Source organism: Taeniopygia guttata, chromosome 5, assembly GCF_048771995.1.
Source record: "Taeniopygia guttata chromosome 5, bTaeGut7.mat, whole genome shotgun sequence".
Classification (NCBI taxonomy): Eukaryota; Metazoa; Chordata; class Aves; order Passeriformes; family Estrildidae; genus Taeniopygia; species Taeniopygia guttata.
This window is the reverse complement of record NC_133030.1, coordinates 20,666,354-20,689,883: the sequence shown is the minus strand read 5'-3', so window position 1 is coordinate 20,689,883 and position 23,530 is coordinate 20,666,354. Positions and strand designations below refer to the sequence as shown.

The following is a 23,530-nucleotide window of genomic DNA, read 5'->3' as shown; positions in this document are numbered from 1 at the left end:
ATAAACCCTGGAAGATTTTGTGCAAGGCCAGGGATGTGGTGATATGAATTTGGCTTTCTTTATCCCTGTGTCACTAGAGGCAAGCTTCCTGGATGCACAAAATTTACTGCAGGTGTTGTGGTTCATATCAGTAGAGAATTTTCTCTTCAAGGGAAGAGTAGCCTTAGATAGAAAGAGATGTTCAATGAGACTGAGATATTTCTTTTTTGCTTAGTTCTGGCCGTTGAGTCAGCTGCACTATTTGTTCCTCAAAAGGTGTAAGATGTCACATAAACACCTTGTGTGGTGTATCCATTGTGAGCTTATTTAAATGGGCAGCATCCAGGGAAGGAGTAATTAGAGGCACCAAGTGCCTGTAGCCCCTGCAGTGGTAGAGGATGAATGAAGTCGCATAGGTCTGGGTGATGCCCATGGACATACCAGTCCCTAAGAGACAGAGGGGTGAAAACCCCCAGTTTCACCTAAAAACTTCTATTCATTCCCTGTATTTGGCCCCTCACAGAAGAGAGGCACCTGGGGATATTTTTCCTTGTACTTATCCTTTATTCAGGCTTACACAGGCTTCTTTCTCCTGACAAGGCCCTTCCCAAGTATTCAGATGGTAGAGAAACAATAAAAAATACAGATGAGAATGTGTCTATCCCCACTCATAAAAGCACTCCTTTCTGACCTCTGGGACTGGCTGGATGCCCAGTATCCCTGAAGCAGGCAGCTTGACTACAGGGGATTGCTGCAAAGCTCTACCAAAGCTGCATGAGGCTCTCAGAGGGCAATGCAAAGCTGGTTTCATTCCCTGTCATCCACAAAGAGAAGACATGGGCACAACTGTTACCTTGATATTTCAAGATTACAAGGTCTCCCATGACTTCTGTCTTCTGCAATTTTCTGTAGAAAACTTACTACTCTCTGTATTATAAGAATGAATATTGTGAGAGATGGCTAATCCAAAATATTGAGGTCCAATAATCTCTATTTGAGAACTATTTTAGCTTTTTATGTGAGCCTGAGAAACTTGAGTATGGATGTTGGACAAGATGACATTCCTTCCAACTCAGCCATTACTGTGTTTCTGTGAACTCCATGCTAGTCTCTACCTCCTTTGATAAACTGTCTTTGAATTTAGTTACCCCTGGTTACTTCTTTAGTATTCAGATATTCAGATATCATGGCTACAGTCAAAAGTTTCTGAGCTTTGGTTGGTTTGGGATTTGATAAAGTGTTGTATTTTGTTTATGTTACACTACTGGCTTAATGCAACTTAATGTTACCAAAGATGGCAGGTGATTGCGCCCTCAGTTTGATTTGCCACCCTTTTTGTGTTGTCTTTGTATTGTGCAGCACTGTAATGGTCAGGGGGATATTACATGTGTGTGGACTCAAGTAGGTCAGTATGTGATTTTCTGAGTTATTACCAGAAACTTTAAAGTTCATATAAATGATCCCTTATTGATATTTTGCTACACCCAAAGGGTGTGAAAAGAATGGAAAGGATTATAATTTTCTGCTGATTCAGAAAATGCTTTTGGCACAAGTTATTCCTTTTAACTGCAAAATCAGAAGAGAAGTAACTCTGTAAGAGGGACAGAATGAGACTGACCATGCAGTCAGCTCAGATATGTTAATTTGGGTTATATGAGTACAGCCAATGATGCCAGTGTAAGACAACCCCTAAACTGCTAATTCTTAGCAATTGCCTGTGATTTATGGCAGAATTTCCATGATGTAGCTCTTGGAATAATCCTAATCAAACAGGGCTGAGGTGGCATGTTGTCATACAAGAACAAAGCTGATAGTGGGATAAGTAAAAAGGAGTATAATTTTACTCCCCTTTTTCAAGAGTGAACTTTTTTAATGGAATATCTTGTAAACAATGGGAGATTTGAAGGAAGTAGCAGTGGCTTAGTCTTAGGAAAAAGAAAGCAAGTCTTGAATTTTTTCACTCATTCAAATAGAGCTTGAATTGTTTTTTATAAGGGATCTTGGAACCTCATTGTCCCATCTCTGTGTCCTGTGGATGGCTCGGTGTGGGCTCTCAGATTTAGACGGGATCTCTTCCTGCAGCTCTCTAAAAGTAAGTATAGATGTGTCCTGCCAAATCTCAGCTCTACCTTCACTTGATACTCTTTACTTTTAGTCTTCATTCTGTTCACCCATTGCTTTTCTGGCTGGCTTTGGTTTGATGCCTTGAATTGGGTGAGTTAGTTTAAAAGATGCTACAATATAACTTTTTAAAATGAGGTGTAGCCTTCAGGTCTGATCCTGAGTACCCTAAAGTAGTATGTAGCTAAATTAGCTCATGTTATTTAAGGCTGCAACAGCCATACTTTATAAAATATTCACTACCTTGCTAGTTTCATCCTGTGACACGTAGTATTTCAAATATTAAAAAAGATTTTGCAAAGCTTTGGTGTTACTTGTGCAAGCCCATGGTTTACATGTTTATTCTATTTACTTCTGCTGAGGAACTCTACATTGCTTACAACAATATCTCTGACCTGTGCCAGCTGACCTGGCTGGATCACATTGAGGTTTTGGACCTGGAAGGGAACAATATTGAGGACATCAACCAGATGCAGTACCTGCGACTTTGTTGCAAGCTAAGCCACCTGACAGTGGAGGGCAACCTTATTTGCCTGAAGCCAAATGCAGAATCTGCAGAGGTGAGGGCTTGGTTTGCACGTATTGTGTTATTTTTCTGTCAGTACTTTTTAACTGTGAGTTGGAAATGAGAAACATTTCTGCATCTTCCTATTGCATCATTCTAAATGATGGCATGGATGCATTTCCCATGTTGATTTTGTGGGTCTCATCAGTATGGTCTCCAAGATGACCACAAGTGAAACACAAGACTGCTAGTAAAGACTCAGGCCTTTTTCCCAGCAATATGAGGAAAAAGTTCTTCTCTTGGAGTATGAGCACTGGAACAGGTGTCCCAGAAAGGCTGTGGAGTCTCCTTCCCTGGAGATACTCAAAACTCATCTGGATATGATCCTATGCAACCTGCTCCAGGTGAGCCTGCTTTAGCAGAGGGGCTGGACTAAGTGATCTTAAAACGTCATTTCCAACCCCAGCCATTCATTGATTCTGTGGTGAGACACCAGTTTTTGAGGGTTTTGCATTTCTTTTGGAAGCTCTCGAGTCCAAAAGCAAGTCCTCCAATGCCACCATGCTCAGATGTTGGGCCCTCAGAAAAACAGTGCTTGAGGTAACTAGGAAAAGCTATAATGCTTGTTACCCTTTCCCCTGAAAGCTTAAAATCAAATTACAAAGAAGACCTTCAGAAAAAGCTGAAGATACAAAATAGAGTGATTCATCTCTTACATACTAAAATAATAGAATAATTTCTGCTGAGGTATTTTGTTGAAAGCATGAAAGAGGCTTTTGTCACAAAGATGAGAACACAGTAATACATGATCTGATTTGGGTTTCAGGGCACTCAACAAGCAAAGCAAGGGAGATCTAATTCTACATGAACAGCCTCAGAGCTGTATTACACTCTTTGACTTTCTCCTGCTTCATAAAAAAACATTGCTGGGATATTAAAATACCAACATATTGCCATCCAGATCTTTTGGAAGGTCTACAGGCACACACAGAGTTATGTAAAACACAGGTCTCACTAAGGATGGTGCAATTCCCAATGGCACCACAAACAGCTGATAATGCGGGTCCAAAATCAGAGCTGATGCTGTTATCCCACTGCAACTGAAATTCCATAGCTTTCCTCTGTATTTTAAAGAAGTCATGCTGTTAATTTGCCTGAAAGGTTGGGTTTGATATTTTTTCTGGACTTAGACTTGAAAACAGGTGCTAAGACTAAAACTCAATCATGCAATAGACATATTTTAAATCTTGGCATTTCTTAAATGTGTGAGTTAATAGCATTTTTCAGATGTAACTGTTGGCTTGATCTTATTGTTCAGTAAAAGGGGCCATGGAAGGTAGCTCTTTAGCTTTCATAATTTTCCTCTTTGGAATTAAAAAGAAAATATTATATACTTGCCTTTCTAGTTTGAACTGGTGAAATTATCCTTAAGGGACCACACTGTAACTGCTTGTAACCAAAATAATTTATCCATTTTGGAACATTTCTCCCTTATGGAAGATGCAATCATGAGAGGAAAAACATATTCCTGCAGTAAGGAATCACGGTATGCCTGTGATGGACAAGGCATGCCTGCTTACTCTTTCTACTCCCAGGGAGATAAATACAGCTGCTGATACTTTATATCATAGCTTCATACTATGGAAATGGTGCAGCATATCCTCACAAGGCTGAAGGTCTGACTCTACTCCCTTGTTCCTGCTCAATGAAAGTGGGGTTTTTGGAGTATTTGGCATCTTCAGTCTTTAAGTGTACTTGTAATGGAGAAATGTCAGATTTCCCTTGGCTTGTTCAGGTGAAATGAGTCCTTGTGATGCTCTGCATGTTGTCCCGTAATGGAAGTACAAAGAGCAGTGGTATGTGGTGGTGTGCCCTCCTGCTCTTCTCCATGCAGAATGGCTGTCTCTACTCCTGTGCAAGTGGATGCTAAGATCTGATCAGTGAGAGATGCTTCTGCCTGAATTAAGGTGCAAACCTTATGCCAAAGTCAGTGATACAGATTTTATTGAACAGTAAATGTGAGGTAGCGAAATAAAAAGAAATAGAAAAGAGAGGATAGAGAAGAATATTGTCACTACCCATGCATCCAGTGGCATCCCTGTTGATCATTCTTCAGCCTGGACTTCTTGGTGGTAGGGTTCCAGTGTAAATCAAAACTTTTCATTCTTGATACATTTTAGCAAACAAAGGAATTAATGCTTATTGGCTACACAGTTCTCTTATGCTATTGGTTAAATTATTATCTCTTGCCTCTAATGCTAATTAGTCTACATTCTTAGTCTTTCTTTTCTTTTGAGCCTATGATCATGATGTTCCCCTGTCAAAATTACCTTTTACCCAGTGGGAACTGATTTCAGCAGAGTTGCTGATTTGTCTTTCCTTGTGACCTGTAAATTCTACAATTTTTTGTTGTTGTTTCCATTATCAGTGATACATTCTTCCCAGCTTTGTTAAGCTCCCCCTAAGTGTGCGATAACACCCAGACAATAGTATCACCTTTATCTTATCTGCAGTCCAAGTTCTGGGTATCCACAGAGGAATATCTGTGGGAGCTTCAGTGATCATTGGTGGTTGCAGATGCAAATATGACCAGGGAATCAGCAGAATGGTGTATTTTACACTGAGGTGTAGCAGAGGCAGACTGTGAGTTTGCTGTAGTCTCCCACCCAGTGTCTGTGCTGGGAAGATGCTTTGCTCTCAGGTGGTTACAAAGTGGGGCTTGCCCTTCACTATTGAGAGCTTCTCCATGGACTTGGTTGCTTTCTTGATTTCAATGAATGTTAGCATTTTTTTGGTGCATAGAAAAGCCATATAGAAAAGAGTACATGTGGGCTTACTTTTGTGTGCCCTTGATGGCCAGATCTAATTCCTCAAGCTTCTTCTTGTAGTCTGGCCCTTGCTAAAGGCCTGTAAAAGCTCTCCTATTTATTTACTTTTAATCTACAGAATGGTCCAGCTAACTTTACTGCTCTTTCTTCAGATGGCCTGTTTGCTCCCCGTAATTTGATTTTCAGATGAGCTCATCTTCTCCTGTTATCTAAACCAAGAACAACAACTTGATGATAAAGTCTGCAGCCTCTGTAGCTGTAATGCAACATGAGTGTAACATGATTCTTCTCTCCAACAGGACATGGCTGGGAATTGGCTGTAGCTGAGAATGGTTGACTCAATTTCTAAATTAAGATTAAAGATTTAGTTTGAGAAAATTAGTGTCTGCCTCTTAACAGCAACTAGCACATTTTATTTGGTGAGTTCCCTCTGCCCATGTCAGTGCTGCAACATGCAGAGAGAAGGAGCATCCAAGCAGCCAGACCCCACAGAAAGGTTTCTGTTTATGACCACTCTGTATTGAATGAGGACCTGGCTTTGTGAGGGTTTCTAATATTTCTTGCAATGTTCTGAAAAGCATAATATTTGCCTGGGTGGAGCAATTAATTGTTGGATGGCTGTCCATTTGTATTCTGCCACTATCAGTGCACTCTTGTTGTATACTTTTTTTACTGTGTGCCTAAAAACACAATCCATAGGAGTGTTCTTTCTTTCTCCATCAGTAGGTGTAGCAACACTCATAATATGTTTTCAAGCCTTTCTATCACCTGATTATCAAGGAGAAATATACCAGAGAATCACAACAAGCAGGGAGACAGATGGCTGAATGCTGAGGGAGCCCAGGCTTTCCATGGGCATCAGTGGCCTTCTATGCTGTTGCACATTACACGTAATATAACAAAGACAAATGGCAAAGCCTTCAGTGGGTCAGCAACAAAGGAACCTTTGGATGAAGGCCGTGTCTTTGCAGTCCTCAGGACATTTTCATGATCAATTCAAGTAGAAATCATGTGAGGAGCATTTCAAATTGTATGGCTGTCATACAAATTGAACAGTATTGTGCTACTGGAAGTCCACAGACTGTTAAATAAACTGACCACTTTCTCCATTTCTCCAGGACCCAGACTATAATTACAGAGCAGAAGTAAAAAAACTCATTCCCCACTTGAAGTATTTGGACAGAATACCAGCAAGCCAGACTACTCTCCTTCCTTCCAGAAAGATGCATGAGGATTCTCTAATCATCAAGGAATCCATCAAGGGAGGTGGTTTAGCCAAAGACATTTCATGGTTAGGTATGACAGGCTTCCTGTTGGGGTTCATTTTTCATTTTATAATGCCTGTAAAAAGAAAAAGAGCAAGGCTACCTCTTTAAAACCAATCTTTACTTATAAAGGACAAAGGATGTTGTTTGTTTCACCTGGGAAGTAAGAAAGCTGGAATTCAGCAGATAACAGTGCAGATTTAAATGGAAGTAGTCCTAAACTGGGCATCAAGATCAAAAAATGCAGACAACTTCTAGAGCATCAAGCAAATATAGCAATAGCTGGGAGTCTGTACTTAGGGTTTGTTCTGCATGATGGGAAGAAGGAAAGCTTGGAAAGGACTATTTCAACAACAGCTGTTCACAGCTCTTTCCATGGTTACAGTCAATCCCATGTAGCAAGGATGTAGTAGGATTTCCTATTCCAGTTTAATAATAGGAAAGTCAATCTGGTTACCACCCTTCAGTGGTAACACCCTTCCTGCGACATCACAGGAAGATTGCATGGTCTTGTAAGAAATCTGTTCCACTTTCTTTGTTACTAGTTTCATTTCATTCATTAGCAGAGAATAAATGGTTTGAAAGTAAATCTGTTGACCCCTTGCCTGCAGCCTTGGTAATAAGTTCAGATGTCCATGCTTTTACCTGTCATGCTACATGCACTTTATCACATACTATTAAATATTGCAAAGTATTTCCTATAACTGCTCATGTTGCTTCCCATTAGTGTGGGCAATGCAGTTGGCTTCCCAGCCCCCTCCCCAGGTTGTGGTTTGCCTGCCAACTGCACTCCATTAAAAATTTAGTTTGTTTTGGAATAAGTACATACATTTGTCATTTATTGAATCCCTATGGGTCCAAATCATTAGTGGTAATAGTAGTCATGGTAGGGAAAAAAATCCATTAAAATCTGATCCCTCTGTGATTGTGCTTTGGCAACATCACCCGAGGTTCAGAAAACTAGTTAACAAAGTTTGCTGACAGAAGCAGTAGGGGCAGAGCACAAAATTGTGAATCCCTGTCATTTCCTGGTGTAACCAGACATATTCTTGCTGGCAGCTATAAACCAGTAACTTTATATGGTCAGGTTCAGACATCCCAGTACTTTTTTCTTTCCAGTAGCAATGTTGATTTGGGTACTTTTCACATAGAGTGTATTTCATGGGTTCATATTAACACCTGTGCCCAAGATATATTAAAAGCCCTAACACTCAACTCTTAAGGAAATGTCCATATCATCACAGAGCTGATGCCTCACTTTGGAGCTGGTAGATACTCAAAAAAGCAAGGTAGGTGCCCAAAAAAGCACTTTAAAAAGCACGTTATTCATCTGGGCACTGGAATGAAATTCTCTCTCCCATGGGTTGTTGGCTGCATATGCTGTTCTTAGAGCTATGTTGTGCTCCCTGGACAGGCAGCAGTTGGGCAGGTAAGAAGACAAGGCTGTCTGCCTTTTCTAGTTTTTGTATAGTCCCTTCTGTCCTGTAGCATTACAAAAACAGTTTTCTTCTTTCTGTGGTAGAGAACTCTGTCTCTGAGGGAGTACTGGAAAAAAGCATCACTGCCATCCTCAGATTTCTGTAACTCCTGGTACAGTTTCCCCTGTTTGACTGGTGGCTCTGGTAAGGTGTCCATCACCATGTGCATTGTGCCAGGGCATTTAAGCATTTTAAGTATTTTAGGACTGGGGCCTAGGCTGTGGCTGCAGCAAGTCTGGAATGGTTCCCCTGTGGGCAGGTGGGCAGCAGATGAGATGCAGCTTACAGTTATCCTGGAAAACCAGGCAGGGGAAAGTAGCAGAGCCCTGGATGTGTCCAGGCTCACCTGTGGGACAGCCAGAGGTGGGTGGTGACCACAGTGCAGATCCTGACCCATAACTCCAGCAGTCTGTCTCTGGTGCCCAGGAGCAGAAGAAGGGTGGGAAGGGATATCAGTTTAGTTAGGGATCCCCAGATTCTGCCATGACTGTGCAGCACTGGAAGACCTTTTTCCCAAGGCTGGACCCATTCCAGCATGCTTCTTATAGCTGCAGTTACATATTTTTCTGTCCTTTATAGCTCCAGGTGTGCAGCAGCAGTCACTATATTGGCAAGGTACAGTGATGGTGTGGTTGGAAGCCTTGCATAACTGTGCTTACACTAATGAAATCTCTCTTCTAGATCCGTATCTTGGGGAAGTAGCAAAGCAGCCTGAATGTAGCCCAAAACCCCCAATGACTTCCAGACCTGGGAATGCAGAGTGTTCTGATAATGTAGGGACGTGTAGTGATGCCAGCCTCTCGTCCAGTAGCTGTCCTCTTCCAAGTCCCACTGTTTTTCCTGATAAGCTGTTCACAGAAGATGACTCCAGTGATTTGACACATGGTAATGTATGTTTTTTTAAATCCTGTTCTTTCCCACACCTCCACCTCCTTCTGAATGTTATTGCTGATGAAAGCCAGGGTGCTTTGAATACCACCCACCCATGCCACTGCTAATCAGGTTTAGCATATGTTGTCTTCCATGAGACTCACCTGCTCTAGCATAGGCTTTCCTTTATTTCCCCCTGCAGCAGAAGGTGCGAGTCACCTGGGCTGCCTGCTCTCAGCCCCCCACCCCATGTACCATGTGCTGCTGTCCCTTTTGACAGCCCCATACCACCTGTCCTGCTTGAGTAACATCAGGCCACGTCCTGTTCAGCCACGGGAATGTGCTCCAAGATAATCCTCTAGAGAGTTGTGGTGATGCACATTCACTCCCCACTGGATCATGGGCTTGGACTGTGTTTACTGCAGTCTCATATTGCTGGCAATGAGCACTTGGTTTTGGGTTTCCAGAGGTTGGTCCCTTAGCAAGAGGAGTCAGTTCCTTGACTTCACATCCTGATCTATAGGCTAGCCCAGAACACAGGTTTGCCACTGCCCTTCTTGCCCTAGTCACTTGGAAATACCACCCGTCCTTCCCTGACTCCTGGAAACACAGTGACAGTGTAACTCCACCAGCCCACAGGCTGCAGATTAGACTGTTTCCAGGCATGGTGGGCTGCTTTTATCAGATGCCAGTCTCTCCTCAGTTCCCTGCCTATGGGTAGGACTCAGGATGATGGATTCATTCAAGCAATGCAGAGTCAACAGCTGAATGCATGTTTGGAAATGTACATGGAAACCGCTTGTCAGGGAATGAGACCATAATTCTATACACACTCTTGGGCAGCTAACACTACTGATAGAAACAGTTTCACCTAATGTTCACTGCTTCTTCTGACCCTTTGTTACCTTACCTGTTTTTAACCTGATTTTGATCAAGATCCAGCTGAAAAATAATCCAGCAGAACAAACAAAAAAGATCCCAAAAATCATATTTTTTTAAAATCTGAATTTATTCCCTGATCTGACTGGCCGTATGTCCACACAAATATTTGCACCAGCACAACTGGAGGCAGGGCAGGGTCAGAAGAAGACAGATTCTGGTGGAAGCAGAGAATCTGCCTCTTAGTAGCAGTGTTAGACCATGCCAGTTGATACTGTGAACCTACACCATGAAATAGTACACCTTCCTGTCTATGGGAAATTATATTGACTGACTTCAACAACAGCACTGTTTGTTAAACGCTGGAGTAAATTGTTTTCTTTTTTCCTGTTTTTCTTAGGACTCCGTCAGGTTATATGTGGGAACCCTGCCAAGGCCCTCCATGTGAGGAGGCAAAAGCTAGGTGTATGTTTTTCTTGTATACTTCATATTCCTGCATGGTGACCCCCATAACTCCTGGGATAAACTGAACTCCCACTGTGGCTTGTAGCAGCTCACTCCCTTCTGTAGCCCAAGAAGCCCCGAGATGCAGTTGCTTTCAGGAGGACAGAGGATCCCCTGCCGTGATGTTGCATGTGCCCATGTGTTAGCAGCAGTGGACCATCAGCTGCAAGGAAGCACCTGAAAATCACATAGCAGCTGCTGGGGGCAGACTTCCCATCCTCCTGCAATGAGCAAAGTACAAGGCAGGATTGCAAAATTTGATGGTGTTTCTACAACAGCTATTAAGAAAAAGACTTTTTTCAGCAGTGTTTCTTTGATGTTGGTGTAAACAGTCAGCTTGCTAATACTGCAAGGTCGTTCCTATTGACTAAACAAACACAAAGCCAAAGTTTGTTCCTCTTGGCAGTGGGGTGGTGCCCCTGCCCTGTAGATCAGCCTGCTCCTTTTGGCAGTAATTCAGTGAGAGGATACCCATGTGTGTAAAGGGAAGCAGCCTGGCTTTTCATGGTCAGCTTTTGTTGGCCCTGAGGTTCAACACAGCACAGCTGCACGTGAGTAGATTTAAACAGGCTGGGGTAAATCAGGGAGCTGCACAGGACACAGATGTAATGTTCAAAACAGATGTTAAAGAACTGCAAGAAAAAGATATGTACTGCCCATATCTTTCTGCTACCACAGCCTCAGCATAGGAAGCTTTTTTGAAACAAATTTGAACATTTTAGTGAATTATTGTGTGCTAAGAACTGGGATGTGGACTCAAACTGTGGTCATATACTGAGTGATGCAGTTTCTGTAGTACTGGTCTTAATACGCTTATTGGTATAGGTGCTATAGGCTTATATCCAGTGAAATAGAAATCAAAATTTTTGTGACTGCTACTCTGGGTTCCTCAGGCTGTAATAGTACATGACTGGGAAGTGGGACTTCTTAAAACTGAGGAGTTAGAAAATGATGAGGGATGATCTAAAAACTCAGAAGCACAGTGGGCTTTGATGTATTCTAAAATCCACATCTAGAAACAGAGCTGGGAAGAGTTCCCATGGATATCTAGATAACTTCTGCAATTTCCACAGCCACCTGCTGTGAGCCCTTTGAAACCATCTGGTCTGACGACAGAAAACCTGTCTGTCTCTGGAGGAGGAAGAGATCTGCACCAGGAAAAGGTGTCCTCTGACCCGGGAGTATGGATGGAGCAGCACGAGGGGTGAGACCGCCGGGGAAATCTTGCCATGCAATAAACTCTGCATTCATTTTCTACTGCAAAAATAAAATCAGCGCTTTGGCCACCTGGTGGTGGTGTCGAGGGATAGTCTCAGCCTCTTGCCTTCCTGTCCCTGCTTTGGGCGGCTGCCCTCCCGCCTGGAGCATCTGCGGGATGGCAAGGAAGAAGAATCCTCCTCCTTCTCTCTGGAGCACAGGCAGGATGGGCTCACTTCCTTAGCAAGAACAAAGAAATTACTTTTCATAACTGGTGAGCCGTTCTTGGCCCTGACAGTGTCTAGTAAAAGAGCTGAAAGGGGATGAGCTTTTCTGCAAGCAGTGCATCAGCCTAAGCAAACAAAAGGCTGAGAGACAAATACCACCTTGTTGAGATCTCATAGATCTCACAGAGAGGTCATGGTTATTTTGGAAGTAAAACTGGTTTTCTCTGAGCTTATTTCACTGGGTAGTATTTTAAATCTGCCCCACTTCACTTGATTAACTAAGATGCTTGAGATAATCAGACACAGGCATCTTAGATGCTGATCCAATTAAAATGATTTTTCATATCTCCTGGAAGGTGTGAAGTAACAGTGGGTAACTAAATCCACTGCTGGGGTGTTTGCCTGAGTGGCTGCATTTGACCAGCTGCATAAACACACTCAAAAGCTAATTAAAGGTGTGATACTTGATGTTGTCCAGGTGCCTGCAAACAGGTCAGCAAGAACAAAGCAGCCAAGCACTGAAGGTGAATAAAGATGAAGACCGGAGCCTCACTGACAGCTTAGAGAATGAGTTGAGGGAGGCCTGTGATGAGGACCTCATTGAAAGGATTTCACTTGACCCTTCTTCCCACTCCTCCTCAGGTACTGGACCTAAAACCCTGGGGAAGGGTTGGCATTGGGCCAAACACGTGCTGTTTGAAGATAGGTGTATGGGTAACCCCAGTGTTTCATGGGATCTGGCATCTGTGCTCCAGAGCTGCAACTGGAAAATGACACTAAGCAATCCATTCCGGGTTTTAACAGGACATTGTGACCATCAGTTGATATATTTCAGCATGAATATGTAGAATTAAGAAGAGCAAAGGAGGTCTCACACTAGCTTAGCATCAAGTGTTGTAGAAGGACAGGTCTCTGTCTTTTACCTTGTGTCATTCATTTATGACAGTGCCAGGTGAGTCTAAAATACTGTAATTCCTACTGAGCTGTACTTGAACCTCGTTGGCACTGATGTAAATAATGACTGAGCTAATGATAAGGTTTAACTGAGCAACTGGAAATTCTGGGAAGATATGCAACCAAAAGGATGCATTCAATAAAAGGTTTAAAAATGGAACATGCTCTTCTACTCAGGAATAAAGCCAAAGGCTTCTCTGAAATTGCATTTACATTAATGAAAGCAGAATTCCCACTCTTCACTGCTTGTTGAATGTTGTCTTTAAGAATATTAAAAACATTAATAATGGTTATTCCAAACACATATCAAATAGAGGATCACACATAATTACAACTTCAATCTTTTTTCTGTTGTTAATAAGAACAACTCTTATTTTCTCATAAGTAAAAGCACGTGACTTTTCATTTCACGTTTCTCTCAAGGGCAAAAATGGATCTACAGAAATGTAGAATATAGTATATTTTGAAAAAAACCCTAGAAATATCATTAAATTATTCAAAGCCTCTATGTGTATTAACAGTACTATAAATAGTATCTCCCTAACAAGAATAAAAGCTGTTTGGAAAAATCTAAAGGAATGGCCTATTGTCCAGTGGCCACAGAAATCTTAGATTATGATCTCATGGTCTCTTTAGATTTAATTTGATCTTTTTCAGATTTTATATGATTTCTTTACATTGAGTATGATGCTCTCATCGTTCTTCTAGATTGACAAGACAGCATCACAAACATCTCACAGTGTTCCAGTGGCATGCCCTGCAGGACTGTGAAAGTGAATGGTTGGGCATGGATCTGTCCATCTTCTAACTAAATCTGCTGGATGATGATGGAGTGGTTTGAAATCTAGAATTGTCTGAGGTGGTGGGGGGACTGACTAGGATCCTAATGACACGCAGAAGTGTGTCCATCCAGTGTGAGTTTCTCACAGAAGAACGTGTTGCTGGAAGCAATCCTTCTGACCAGAAAAGGACAAGTCATCTAAGCAAAGCCACTCTTACATAAAAATGTTTGCAGCATCAGATCCATGTAAACTGCATTTTTTGGAAGGCATTGAATGTTATTTCAGGCTCTTGAGTCAGACATACCAGTCTCTCAGAGTGGTTATACTTAAAAACAAATATGAAGTTTAGACATTTTAAAAGCATATCATATGATACAAAGTGTTCCATGAAAACTTTTTATCAGCTTTACCTAGGCAATAAAATACATCCCCCTCTACTGGGAGCCACAGAGATGAACTTTCTGGGTCTGAGTTTTGGTGGCACATTCTTTAGATTATGTTCCTGCCCTGGACCTTGCACATCAGGCGCTTGGGTACAGTTGGTTCTTTTAATAGACAAGAGCAATTGGATCCCTGCTATTTATAGAATGGTTGGTTCTTTCAATAGACAACAGCAATCAGATCCCTGCTATATTTAGAATGGTTCTGAGCATGTGTGCATGCTGATTATATTTATAAGTCAGCAACAAGTTTTTTCTTCTCCATGTGTTGCACATATTGTATGGAGAGAATTTCATGGCTGAAACACAAACAGCCATAAAGTAGTCCTGCATGCAGTGCAATATTTTCCCCAGCAGTCAGGCATTTATTGTGAGATTCCATCATCTCTGCCTCTGATTTAAAAAGTAGATCCACTCATCTGTGATTATTCCTCTGCCTTGCACTTCAGATCACTGAAAGGAGTCCTAAGGTATTTAGAACAAGTCAGTGCAAACACTGGCAGGGAATGATGCAGGTGTGATCCTGCCTGAGAACAGGTTGGCACGTGAGCTCTGAGCTCGTGTGTGCCCTGTGAGCTGTTCCATGCTTGGCACATCGCCAGGAGTGCTGACAGTGAACCAAATCAACTGTCAGAGAAAGCAATTCAACATGGCAAACATCAAGACACATCTGCCCACCCAGCTCCATCACACAGCATCTCCAAAACCTTTCACTCCCTGGGTTAGTCATTTAGCAGTCAGATGCACTGGTAAATCACTGTGCTTTCCACTTCGTTTCAGGTTCATCACAGGCTCAGGAGGGTGCAGTGTTCTCCAACACAAAACGTTATCTAATTCCATCCCCTCCAAAAAAACCTTCACCTGCCTCTGCAGTGGATGTTGCCGCAAGACCCTGGAAAACAAGGAACCACAGGGGCATAAAAATACCCAGCCAAGAGGAGGACAGACAGTGTACACAGAAATACCAGTCGAAGGCTCATCAAGAGAACTTAGCCCAGCCTCTGGACAAAGAACCTGCTCTCGGGGGCCTGCACAGCACAATGGCTGCCTCTGGATCCCAAGGGCAGCGCCAGCCTGTGAGCTGCACCAGCCAGCAAAGGCCCATTCCAGGACCAGCAGCTGTTGGGTCACCAAGGATCAGGTAGGTGCACTGGAATGTGAAGAAAATGGAAGGGACTTCACAGCAGGAAAAGGCAGATTTCTCTGTTGTCTCTGGGGTCTTCTGCTTCTTTTGTAAAAAGAATTCTTTTTATTTGTGCTGACATTTACCTTTGACTGTCTAAAGCTAATGAAACATTTTCCCATGTTCCTTATAGCTTGAGTATTGTAAATTTTGTATTTTCTTGAATAATAGCCCAGAATTTTGCTGTGTTCTTACCGCTCCATTCTCATGTTCCCCACCCAGAGCCAATGCTGTGTCTGTTGCAAAGATCCTGTGGCACTTGTTCAAAACTCTCCTCCAGTACACTCCAGGAAGGGTTCCTGACATCCCACTTGGGTTTTTTCCCGACAAAAATTCATGTTAGAATGAGCTCTGGAAAATAAAGTAGGCATTAGAGAAGTGTCACATGTACCCAAACATGTTTATTTCTGAACCTGTTTGCTGTAAATTTAGCATCATGTTGTTGCTTCTTTGAAGAAATGCAACAGAGGACTTGTGACATGACAGCTTGGGTTTAGATTAATGCAGTCACTTTGGAGTCAGCATAGGCAGAGAGCATGTGCCTTGTGTGGGAAGCTCGTGTGCCTGGGGCTTCTCCCAAGCCTGGCAGCTTTTGGTTGTTTTCAGAGCTGATGAGGAGAATGCAGATATTCAAATCCAGAATGCAGTCTCACCACAGAGTTTTCCTCTTTTTCTCAGGCCCATCATGGATGAGAGCCCTTCTAAAGAGATCAACCACCAGCATCCAGCTGCCTGCTCATCCACAAAAGCTTCGCAGAGGTTTAGACCAATGAATTCTGCTTGGCCCCTGACTGCCAGGTCCATTCTTCAGTCATTGCCACACAAATCCACTGCCACAAAAACATCTCAGAACAGAATTCCTTGGTCCTAGAAGGTACCCAGTTGCCAGCATGTGTTGGAGCCATGTACACAATGCAGCTGTGAAGGATCAATGCTATCTTGCAGCTTCTTCTGCAAGCTAAACACAGAGCAGTTCAAACAATTAATGTGATTTGCCTCAATTCAGGATACAGCTGGTCCAGAAATATTTTAAGAGCAACCACTGATCAACCAATGAGCTAATGAATGTCTTATTACAGAAAAATATGGTTATTTTTGCAGTCTATACACATTAAAACAGAACAAATTCTATCATACTTCCTCTCATCCACACCACACCCAGCTCTGTGAGTCAGGCAGGGACACCAAACAAAGCAGAGCATGGAGCTGTCTGTGGGGTGCTGAAAGAGGTGACCTACCAGCAGCCAGCAATGTGTCTTTTGCAGTCCTGGATGTTAAACATGCAAGGGTCAAAACCAAGAACTTGAGAGGAAGTGTTGACCAGAGCAGGTTCTAAGGGAGGGGTGTGTTGCCTGAGGAAAAGCCCAGAAAGGCTGGATGGTTTCAGAGTTTATGCCCCCACAGGAGCTCACCCTATTCACAGGTATTGGAGGTTCTTGTAGGATGCATTGCTATGGGAGCAAATGCTGAACAAGTGGCTTATCCCAATATTAACATGTTTGTTTGCTCCATAGCAACCTGGAAGGATTTGTCTCACTTTCCCTGAATAGACATTGCGTTCCAGAATTTCTCTAGCAGAGCTGACTTCTGTCACCAGGTGTCAGAGCATCCTCTGCATGTGTCTTTCACCTCTATCCCCTTTTCTAGTGTTCTCAGATCAAACAGACTTTCCAATTTATTATAATTGGATAATTAAGTGATGGTGCAGCAAAGCAGGGAAATAAGGGAATAATCTCTTTTTTTTTTTTTCAATAGGGCATTTGCTCAATGTTCGGGTAAGGTCCAAAACATCTGTTTTAGTGACTGCAGCCTGTGAGATGCTGTTCCAAATGACTGTGCCTTTCAACTTTATTGATGTTGCAGTCTGAAACCAAGCATCATCACATTTTTTCCAGTTTAAATTACTATGTTAGATTACATTTTTAAAATCAGTTTATAAAACAGTAATTACACAATGAGTTAATGAATTGGTTTATTCTTCCTTTCTGCTGGCCATCTTAACTTAGAGAAGCAGAATAGACAAAGCCTTAAAACTTCCTTTTCTCATGGTGCTCCTTGTACCACTTTACCTTACAAAACAGTCTGGAGCTTGAAGTCAGTTTGCCCAGTTTTGGTGTGTCCTAGCAGAAATCATCTATCAAAAATAATTTAAAACTATGTGGTAAATTATTTTATGTAATACTATGGATGCAAGCAGGATTTCACCCAACAACAGTGCCTGTGTCCTTAAATAGGCTCCTAAATCTGACTTTTTGCCTGTGTCACTGACAATACCATCACACACACAAAAAAAGCTGGCCTTGTAAAAGAAAGAAGATACTGATAGCACTGACCCTTCTCTCTATCCGGGGTTGTACCAGGGGGTGATGTGTAGAACCGTGTTCTCCAGATATTCAGAGCCTCCTTCTCAATTGACATCTTTCATTTCAAAGGAGTGGAGGGGAAAAAAAATCACTGGGTGTGTAAAAGGGGCCTGGACTTTAGCATCTGCAGAGACAAAACTCTTGGTACTGATCTGGAAAGTCTCTCAAAAGCATCTGTGGTCTCATCTGGCAGCAAACTCCAGGTGGCTCTGTATGTGCACAGAGCAAGAAGCTTCTCTGAGCTGGCAGAGAGGATGTGGAGAAATGCTCAGAAAAAAACAGCTTTGCCCTCCTGTGTGGGAAATCAGTGCCTGAGGGCTTCATCAAAACCATTTAACTCAGGGTTTCCTGTTGTACCTTCCTATCAGGCACCCCAGTGGTAAGTCTCAGGGCTGCAGGCTGTGAGTGACCTTCAGAACAGCCACCCCACCCCTCATTAAACAGCTTTGCCCCACCGGTGCCTAACCAAGGCAGTCACATGCTGCATGGTGCTGTGGTGTGTTCACAGGGGCAGGAGGAGGTGTCCAGTCTACCTATTGATCACTGCATCAGCTGGTGGCCCATCACCTGTCAGGTGCATATTGGTAGGGATGGATGTGTACGACAGGCTGGGTGCCATCTGCTCTTGTGTCTCTGGGGATTTAGTCCAGAATGGAGTGGCCAGCCTGTCATGCATGGAGCAGCAGAGAGGCTTGCTAAGAGAGCAAGTCAGTGATCACAGCCCAGTCTGATGGGGAAGAAGGACTGGTAGCCTCCTCTCTTCTCTCTGCCAGTAGTTGGTGCACCTCATTTCCCAGGGCTACCACCCTGTTGACTGTTGTAGTTTCCAGGACAAGAAAAATAAACAGGGCCATTGCTGTCTGGACAGCTATAACAGATCCACAGGGAAAATTATTGCCCTGGCTTAGCCTCTGCTTGTTCATCTTCCACCTTTTTCATTTAGAAAATGGAAAAGCCAGCCAGGTCTTTAATAGGCTAATTAGGAAATGTAAGGCATGATGGGCTATTTGTGAATTCAGTTCTCTTGGCCCAAAATGGAAAAAGGGGAGTTTCATTGTGTGAGCTTTTCGTCGCCGTTTCCTTTGTTAAAATCCCACATTGGTCCCTTGAATATAGACAAAGTCCTTTAATGAATGAGCTTATTCCCATCCCTGCCTCTGCAGACTGTTAATATTTGTCTCAGTAAGATCCTTGCTTCCAGTTGGATGTGACCAGTTTCAGATGTACATTACCAGAGTCCATCCCCTCATTCTTGTAATGGGCCAGGAGCTGCTGATGCCTTTAAGTATCTCACTGCCCTAATGGGATTTGCTGCTGGCTGCCAAATTGATATCTGGTGTGTAAGCTGGAGAGAGGGGTGAGAACTGCTCCTCTCACCTATTAATAAATCAGCACTGCAGGGAAGAGTTTTCTGCTGGGAACCAAGTCTCACCAGTACATGCTGCTAAAGGAGGGGGTGGTTAGATGGGAACAGCTGCCCTGCAGGGAGCTGGGCTCAGAACAAAGGAATTTGGCCCAAAGTGACAATGCTGCAGCATTAGCAGAAGCATGAGCTGTCCAGGGAGCCTCTCAGCATCACTTAACTGGTGTCCCACAAAGAGCCCTGCTGGAGTTACTGGTGCTGCCCTGCATACTGAAAGGCTCCACTCAGCTGGAACTGAAAAAAAAAAAATGGGAGAAAGAAGTAGGGAGCTGTGTGCCAGCCAGTTATTTCAGTGACTAAGAATCATCCCTCCCCCTGAAGGGGAGCATGTCTGGGACAGCATCCCATCCAGACAAATGGGCCCTGACAAGCAAAGGTGGCTCCTGCTCAGCCTTGGATTGGGTTCTGCACCTCCCAGCTCTGCAGAGCCCAGATCATTGTGGACACCTTAGCATCCCATTTAGGAACAGCCCAAAGGGGATACTCACCCTGTCTTGTGTCCCCATGGCAGCTGTGTGCACAGCCCCAGGGCTCATGGCTGTTGTGCTTGTTGCCAAGGCCATTAGTCTCATTGAAGGCCTGGGATTGCTTTGCACTTGGAACAAATTAATCTTCATTAAAGGACGAACAGAAGATATTTTCTTTGGCTGTCAAGGAGGAGAAAACACAGGAGATGTTCAGGAAGGAAAATGTCATACATGTCCCTTCAAATACACACAAATGGCAGGCCAACTCAGGATCATCCCCTACACGGTTCCTTGGCTTGCTCAGAGCCTGACACCTTGTCTCCTTGCCATGGGCAGTATCTGCACCCATAGTAGAGCACAGGTACTTCTGGGGTATGATGAGTCAGATGGCTCATGCCCACTAGTGTCAGTCTCTGCACTGATAAAACAGGGTTTGTGATGGCTTAGATGTCTGCTTGGTACCATCAGTTGCCACGTGAGATAAATCCTGCCCTGCTATGGCTTTGTCATTACACCAGAGAATCCTGGCCCTGTTTTTATTGTTTTGTTCCTCTAAAATTACCCCAGGAGATACTGGAAATTTCCTGGCTGAGACAAAGGGTCAGCCTTGGAGAGTGGAGACAGTGTGAGCACTAGGGCAGCATACCTCAGTGCATGTGGTTCTTTGAACCAGTCTGGGAAGCTTTTGTACCTTTCAGAGGGGCATAGGTGGGGCAGGACAGCTGCAGGACACTAAGAAGGGCTTCTCCAGAACTGAATTCAAGGTGCCAGAGCAGACCCTGAGCTGGTGGAGAGCTGGCCTGGTGCAGGTGCATCTCGTAGGGTGGATCTGCTGCCTGTCCCCAGAAGAGGGGGAGGTCTCTCCTCAAAGAGGAGGATTATATCTACACTTCTGGAAACCAGTTCAGCCAGCTGGGAGGTGACCCAGGTGACCCTCCTACCCTGGAGGTCTTCTGCTGTCACAAGAAATAAAACAACCTTTCAGGGACAGCCTTGATCCAGCCTTAGGGGCACTACAGTAATTTCTAATCTCTGCCCTGGTTTCCTACAGTCCAAGAAGAAATTATGTGATCTGAGAGGAGGTGTAGCATGGTCTTACACAGGCAACAAGTTCAGGGGCTCACTCTGACCCACTCCTCAAGAAGGTGTCCTCTCCACACTGCCATCAGAAACCTCATGGCTGTGCATCCCCAACTGGAGTTCAGAGTGATTGTGCTAAAATTAAGGTAGTAATTGAGATAATTTTTTAAACTGCTAAGAGACAACAGCCTTGTAACAGGATCCTCCTGCATGGCACAGCATAAACCAGAAAAAGAAAACGTCGGATTGCTAGGTGGAGAGTGGTAGTATCATTCATAGATATAAAACCTGTGCCTGAGGAGCCGAGTGAGTGCAAGTGCAGCCAGGCAGGGGCCGCTTTTGCTGGGTTTGGAGAGCAGGAGGATTGCCTCGGAATGGACGCTAGAGGGAAGAAGAGGGTCTCACAAGTGCGACTTTCAAAAGCAAAAATACTCGAAAACCGAAACCCAAGCAGCTCCAGAGCGGTCATGAGGCGTTTGACACTCAGTGGGCTCAACATTTTCTTTTTACCTATCCAGCATCCACTGTGCTGGCCTCGTGTGGTGTCCCAAATGCACTATGCTGGTAGTGGCTTGCTGTATCGCACACCACTTTGATGTATTCGGAAATATTTTCTTAGGAAACCTGCAATGCCCACAAAGTGTAGTGGAGAACATCCCAGACCCACTTTGGTACTGAACAGCTGATGTGCTTTTGGGTGTTATAGGGCATGCCCATATGATAGTGCTGTGTGCAACTCCAGCATGTCTTAAAGATTTGATCTTTGTCACAGCCTATAGCTACGAGTTGCAGACAGGCTCAGCAGGGATCTTGGCCCTCTTCCTGATGTCAGGATAGCACTGGAAGACCCTGGCTGGTCCCAAGGCCTCAAAATCCGCAACCACCCAGCCCATGTAATTTCTATCCCAGCCCTTTCCCCATGTGGAAGCTGTCAAAAATTAACACCCACGTTCTTACTGCTACTTTGTGGGCAGGGTCAGACCTTCTTCCCCAAGAGAGCACCAGCCCACTCCCTTCTCCATCCCTGGGCCACTTTGCTGCTGCAGCCTCCTGTCACCTGCATCATCCACACCCCAGGGGACACTTAGAGCCATGACAGGGACCTGAAGGTGAGTGCCACAGCAGCATGTGCTGCCTCCTGGTCGTGCCCTGGACGGATCAAAGCTGCCCAGAGCAGGGCTGTGCTGGGCATGTGCTGACCAAGGGTACAGCAAACATGGCTGTACTGTCTGCCAAGGAAAGGACACACAGAGATGTCAGGTTCAGGGGAGAAGGAAGAGGTGGAACTGCTGTGGGAGGAAGCGGTGGAAGCTCTGGGAGGTGTGTCCCAGCAGGAAGGCACTTGGCGAGCAGCAGGGGAAGCAAGCTCCAGCGGGCAGCACAGGGGAGATGGACGCAGCAGCAGCTGGGGTCAGGCTGGGAGCACCAGTAGTCCTGTCCCAGCAGGAGAGGCTTGTTCTGCTGCATCAGAGGTGGAGGCACTAACCAGGCTGGGATGATGCCTCCCCCTCCAGCCCCCTCAGGAGTGAAGGGATTAGAGCAGATCATGGTGAGCCCAGACCACCCAAATGACTGCTATGTCTTGTTAGGGCAAGCACCTTTCAGGGTCTGGGTAAGGACCTGTCAGCCCTTACCAGAAAAAATGCACACCAGGAACAACAGTCAGGATCAGGACAGGTCATCTTGCCCAGGAGAAGGGGATTTCCTGGGATTAGTCACCAAATCTTCCCTCTTTAGAAGCTCAGCCCCAAAAGCTGCTAGGGTCTTCCAAGGAATGTTTCCTGCTACCTCCCCAGGTGGGGCTTCACAGTTGATAGCAAGGGATTAAAAATATTTGGAGGTCTTGTAGGGTCAAAGCAACAAGTACTTTTTTCCCATGGGTGATCACTAACAAAATTAGTTTTTAAGTAGGGAAAGAAACCATCTCAAACCCTGTATTTTCCCTGATTTCTCCTATCTCTTTTATCTAGTGTCAATTTTGGTGGTTTTGAAGAAGAAAAAGAAAGGTATTACTTTTCTCTTTCAACTGTTGCCCAGTCCTGGTAGGTTTCTTGGGGGTTTTTTGTTTGTTTGTTTGTTGGTTGGTTTTTTTTTTTAATGAACAGTCCAGCAGGAATCCAAAGACAAACCTGTGGATTAGATAAGTGGCATGTAAAAACAAATGAGAGGCCCTTGCTACCGTGGGAAAAGCAATTACCTTAAGATTAAGAAACTTTGCAAGTGATGTACAGAAGAAAGGAAGGAGATGGACAGAGCTGCCATGTCGTGCTGGCATTTGGGAAGGTGGCCAAAAATGCACGAGGCAGATTGTGTGTGTGCAGCTCTGTGTGTGTGTGTGGATGGCTCTGGCATCACTGTCACCCTGCCCTAAGACCAGGGCAGAGGGTATGGGAGTTCAAATGAGAGCTGCAGGATTAGTTTGGGATGCAGGAGTGTTGCAGGCAGAATGGAAGTTTCAGACAAGGTTTGTCATGGAGACCCTTCCATTAAGTCACAATGGTTAGAAAGAATCCCCTTGATTTTTTAAACCCCTTCTCAGAGAGGAGTCTGGATCCAATCCTTGGTCAATGGTTTATGCCTAAAGAATTATATAGGTGTAATTGAGTCTATACAACTTTGTGCTACAGAATTAGGGATGGCTAACCAAATATATTTATATGAATGAAATAAGTTCCTTATTTCAACTGATGATGATAATGATTAGACTAAAAAAAATCCTTAATCAGAATTGTTTAGTACACAATACAGATAGTTTTAACTACCAGTATAGTGCACCATTTTTTATAAATATTGAAGCAATTATATTAAAGTTGGCAAAATAATTATTAAGTAGAGATTGATGTTACCCATTTCAATGACCATGAGCAAATCTCTTTCGCTTAGCGTTGAGGGGTGTCTCCACTCAAAAGAGGAATCTGCACAAAGACCCAAAAAGGGTATTAGAGGACCCTGCCATTAAAATGTGGGACTGAGTTTTTATAGTAT

General features: G+C 43.8%; 1 protein-coding gene across 4 annotated transcripts in view; it reads left to right on the top strand.

The window, feature by feature from the left end:
* LRRC56 (leucine rich repeat containing 56) overlaps positions 1-18,634 on the top strand; it is a 62,196-nt gene extending 43,562 nt beyond the window's left edge. For 3 of the 4 annotated variants that reach the window (XM_032748722.3, XM_041716563.2, XM_032748720.3), the window contains 9 exons: positions 1,975-2,071; positions 2,463-2,660; positions 6,552-6,729; positions 8,858-9,061; positions 10,326-10,390; positions 11,503-11,633; positions 12,332-12,495; positions 14,810-15,170; positions 15,891-18,634. In XM_032748722.3, the coding sequence (XP_032604613.3) occupies positions 1,975-2,071; positions 2,463-2,660; positions 6,552-6,729; positions 8,858-9,061; positions 10,326-10,390; positions 11,503-11,633; positions 12,332-12,495; positions 14,810-15,170; positions 15,891-16,083 (1,591 nt within the window). In that variant the 3' untranslated portion in view covers positions 16,084-18,634. The remainder of the gene's footprint in view (positions 1-1,974; positions 2,072-2,462; positions 2,661-6,551; positions 6,730-8,857; positions 9,062-10,325; positions 10,391-11,502; positions 11,634-12,331; positions 12,496-14,809; positions 15,171-15,890) is intronic. The other variant, XM_041716564.2, reaches the window with a different exon arrangement.
* Positions 18,635-23,530: the final 4,896 nt, after the last annotated feature.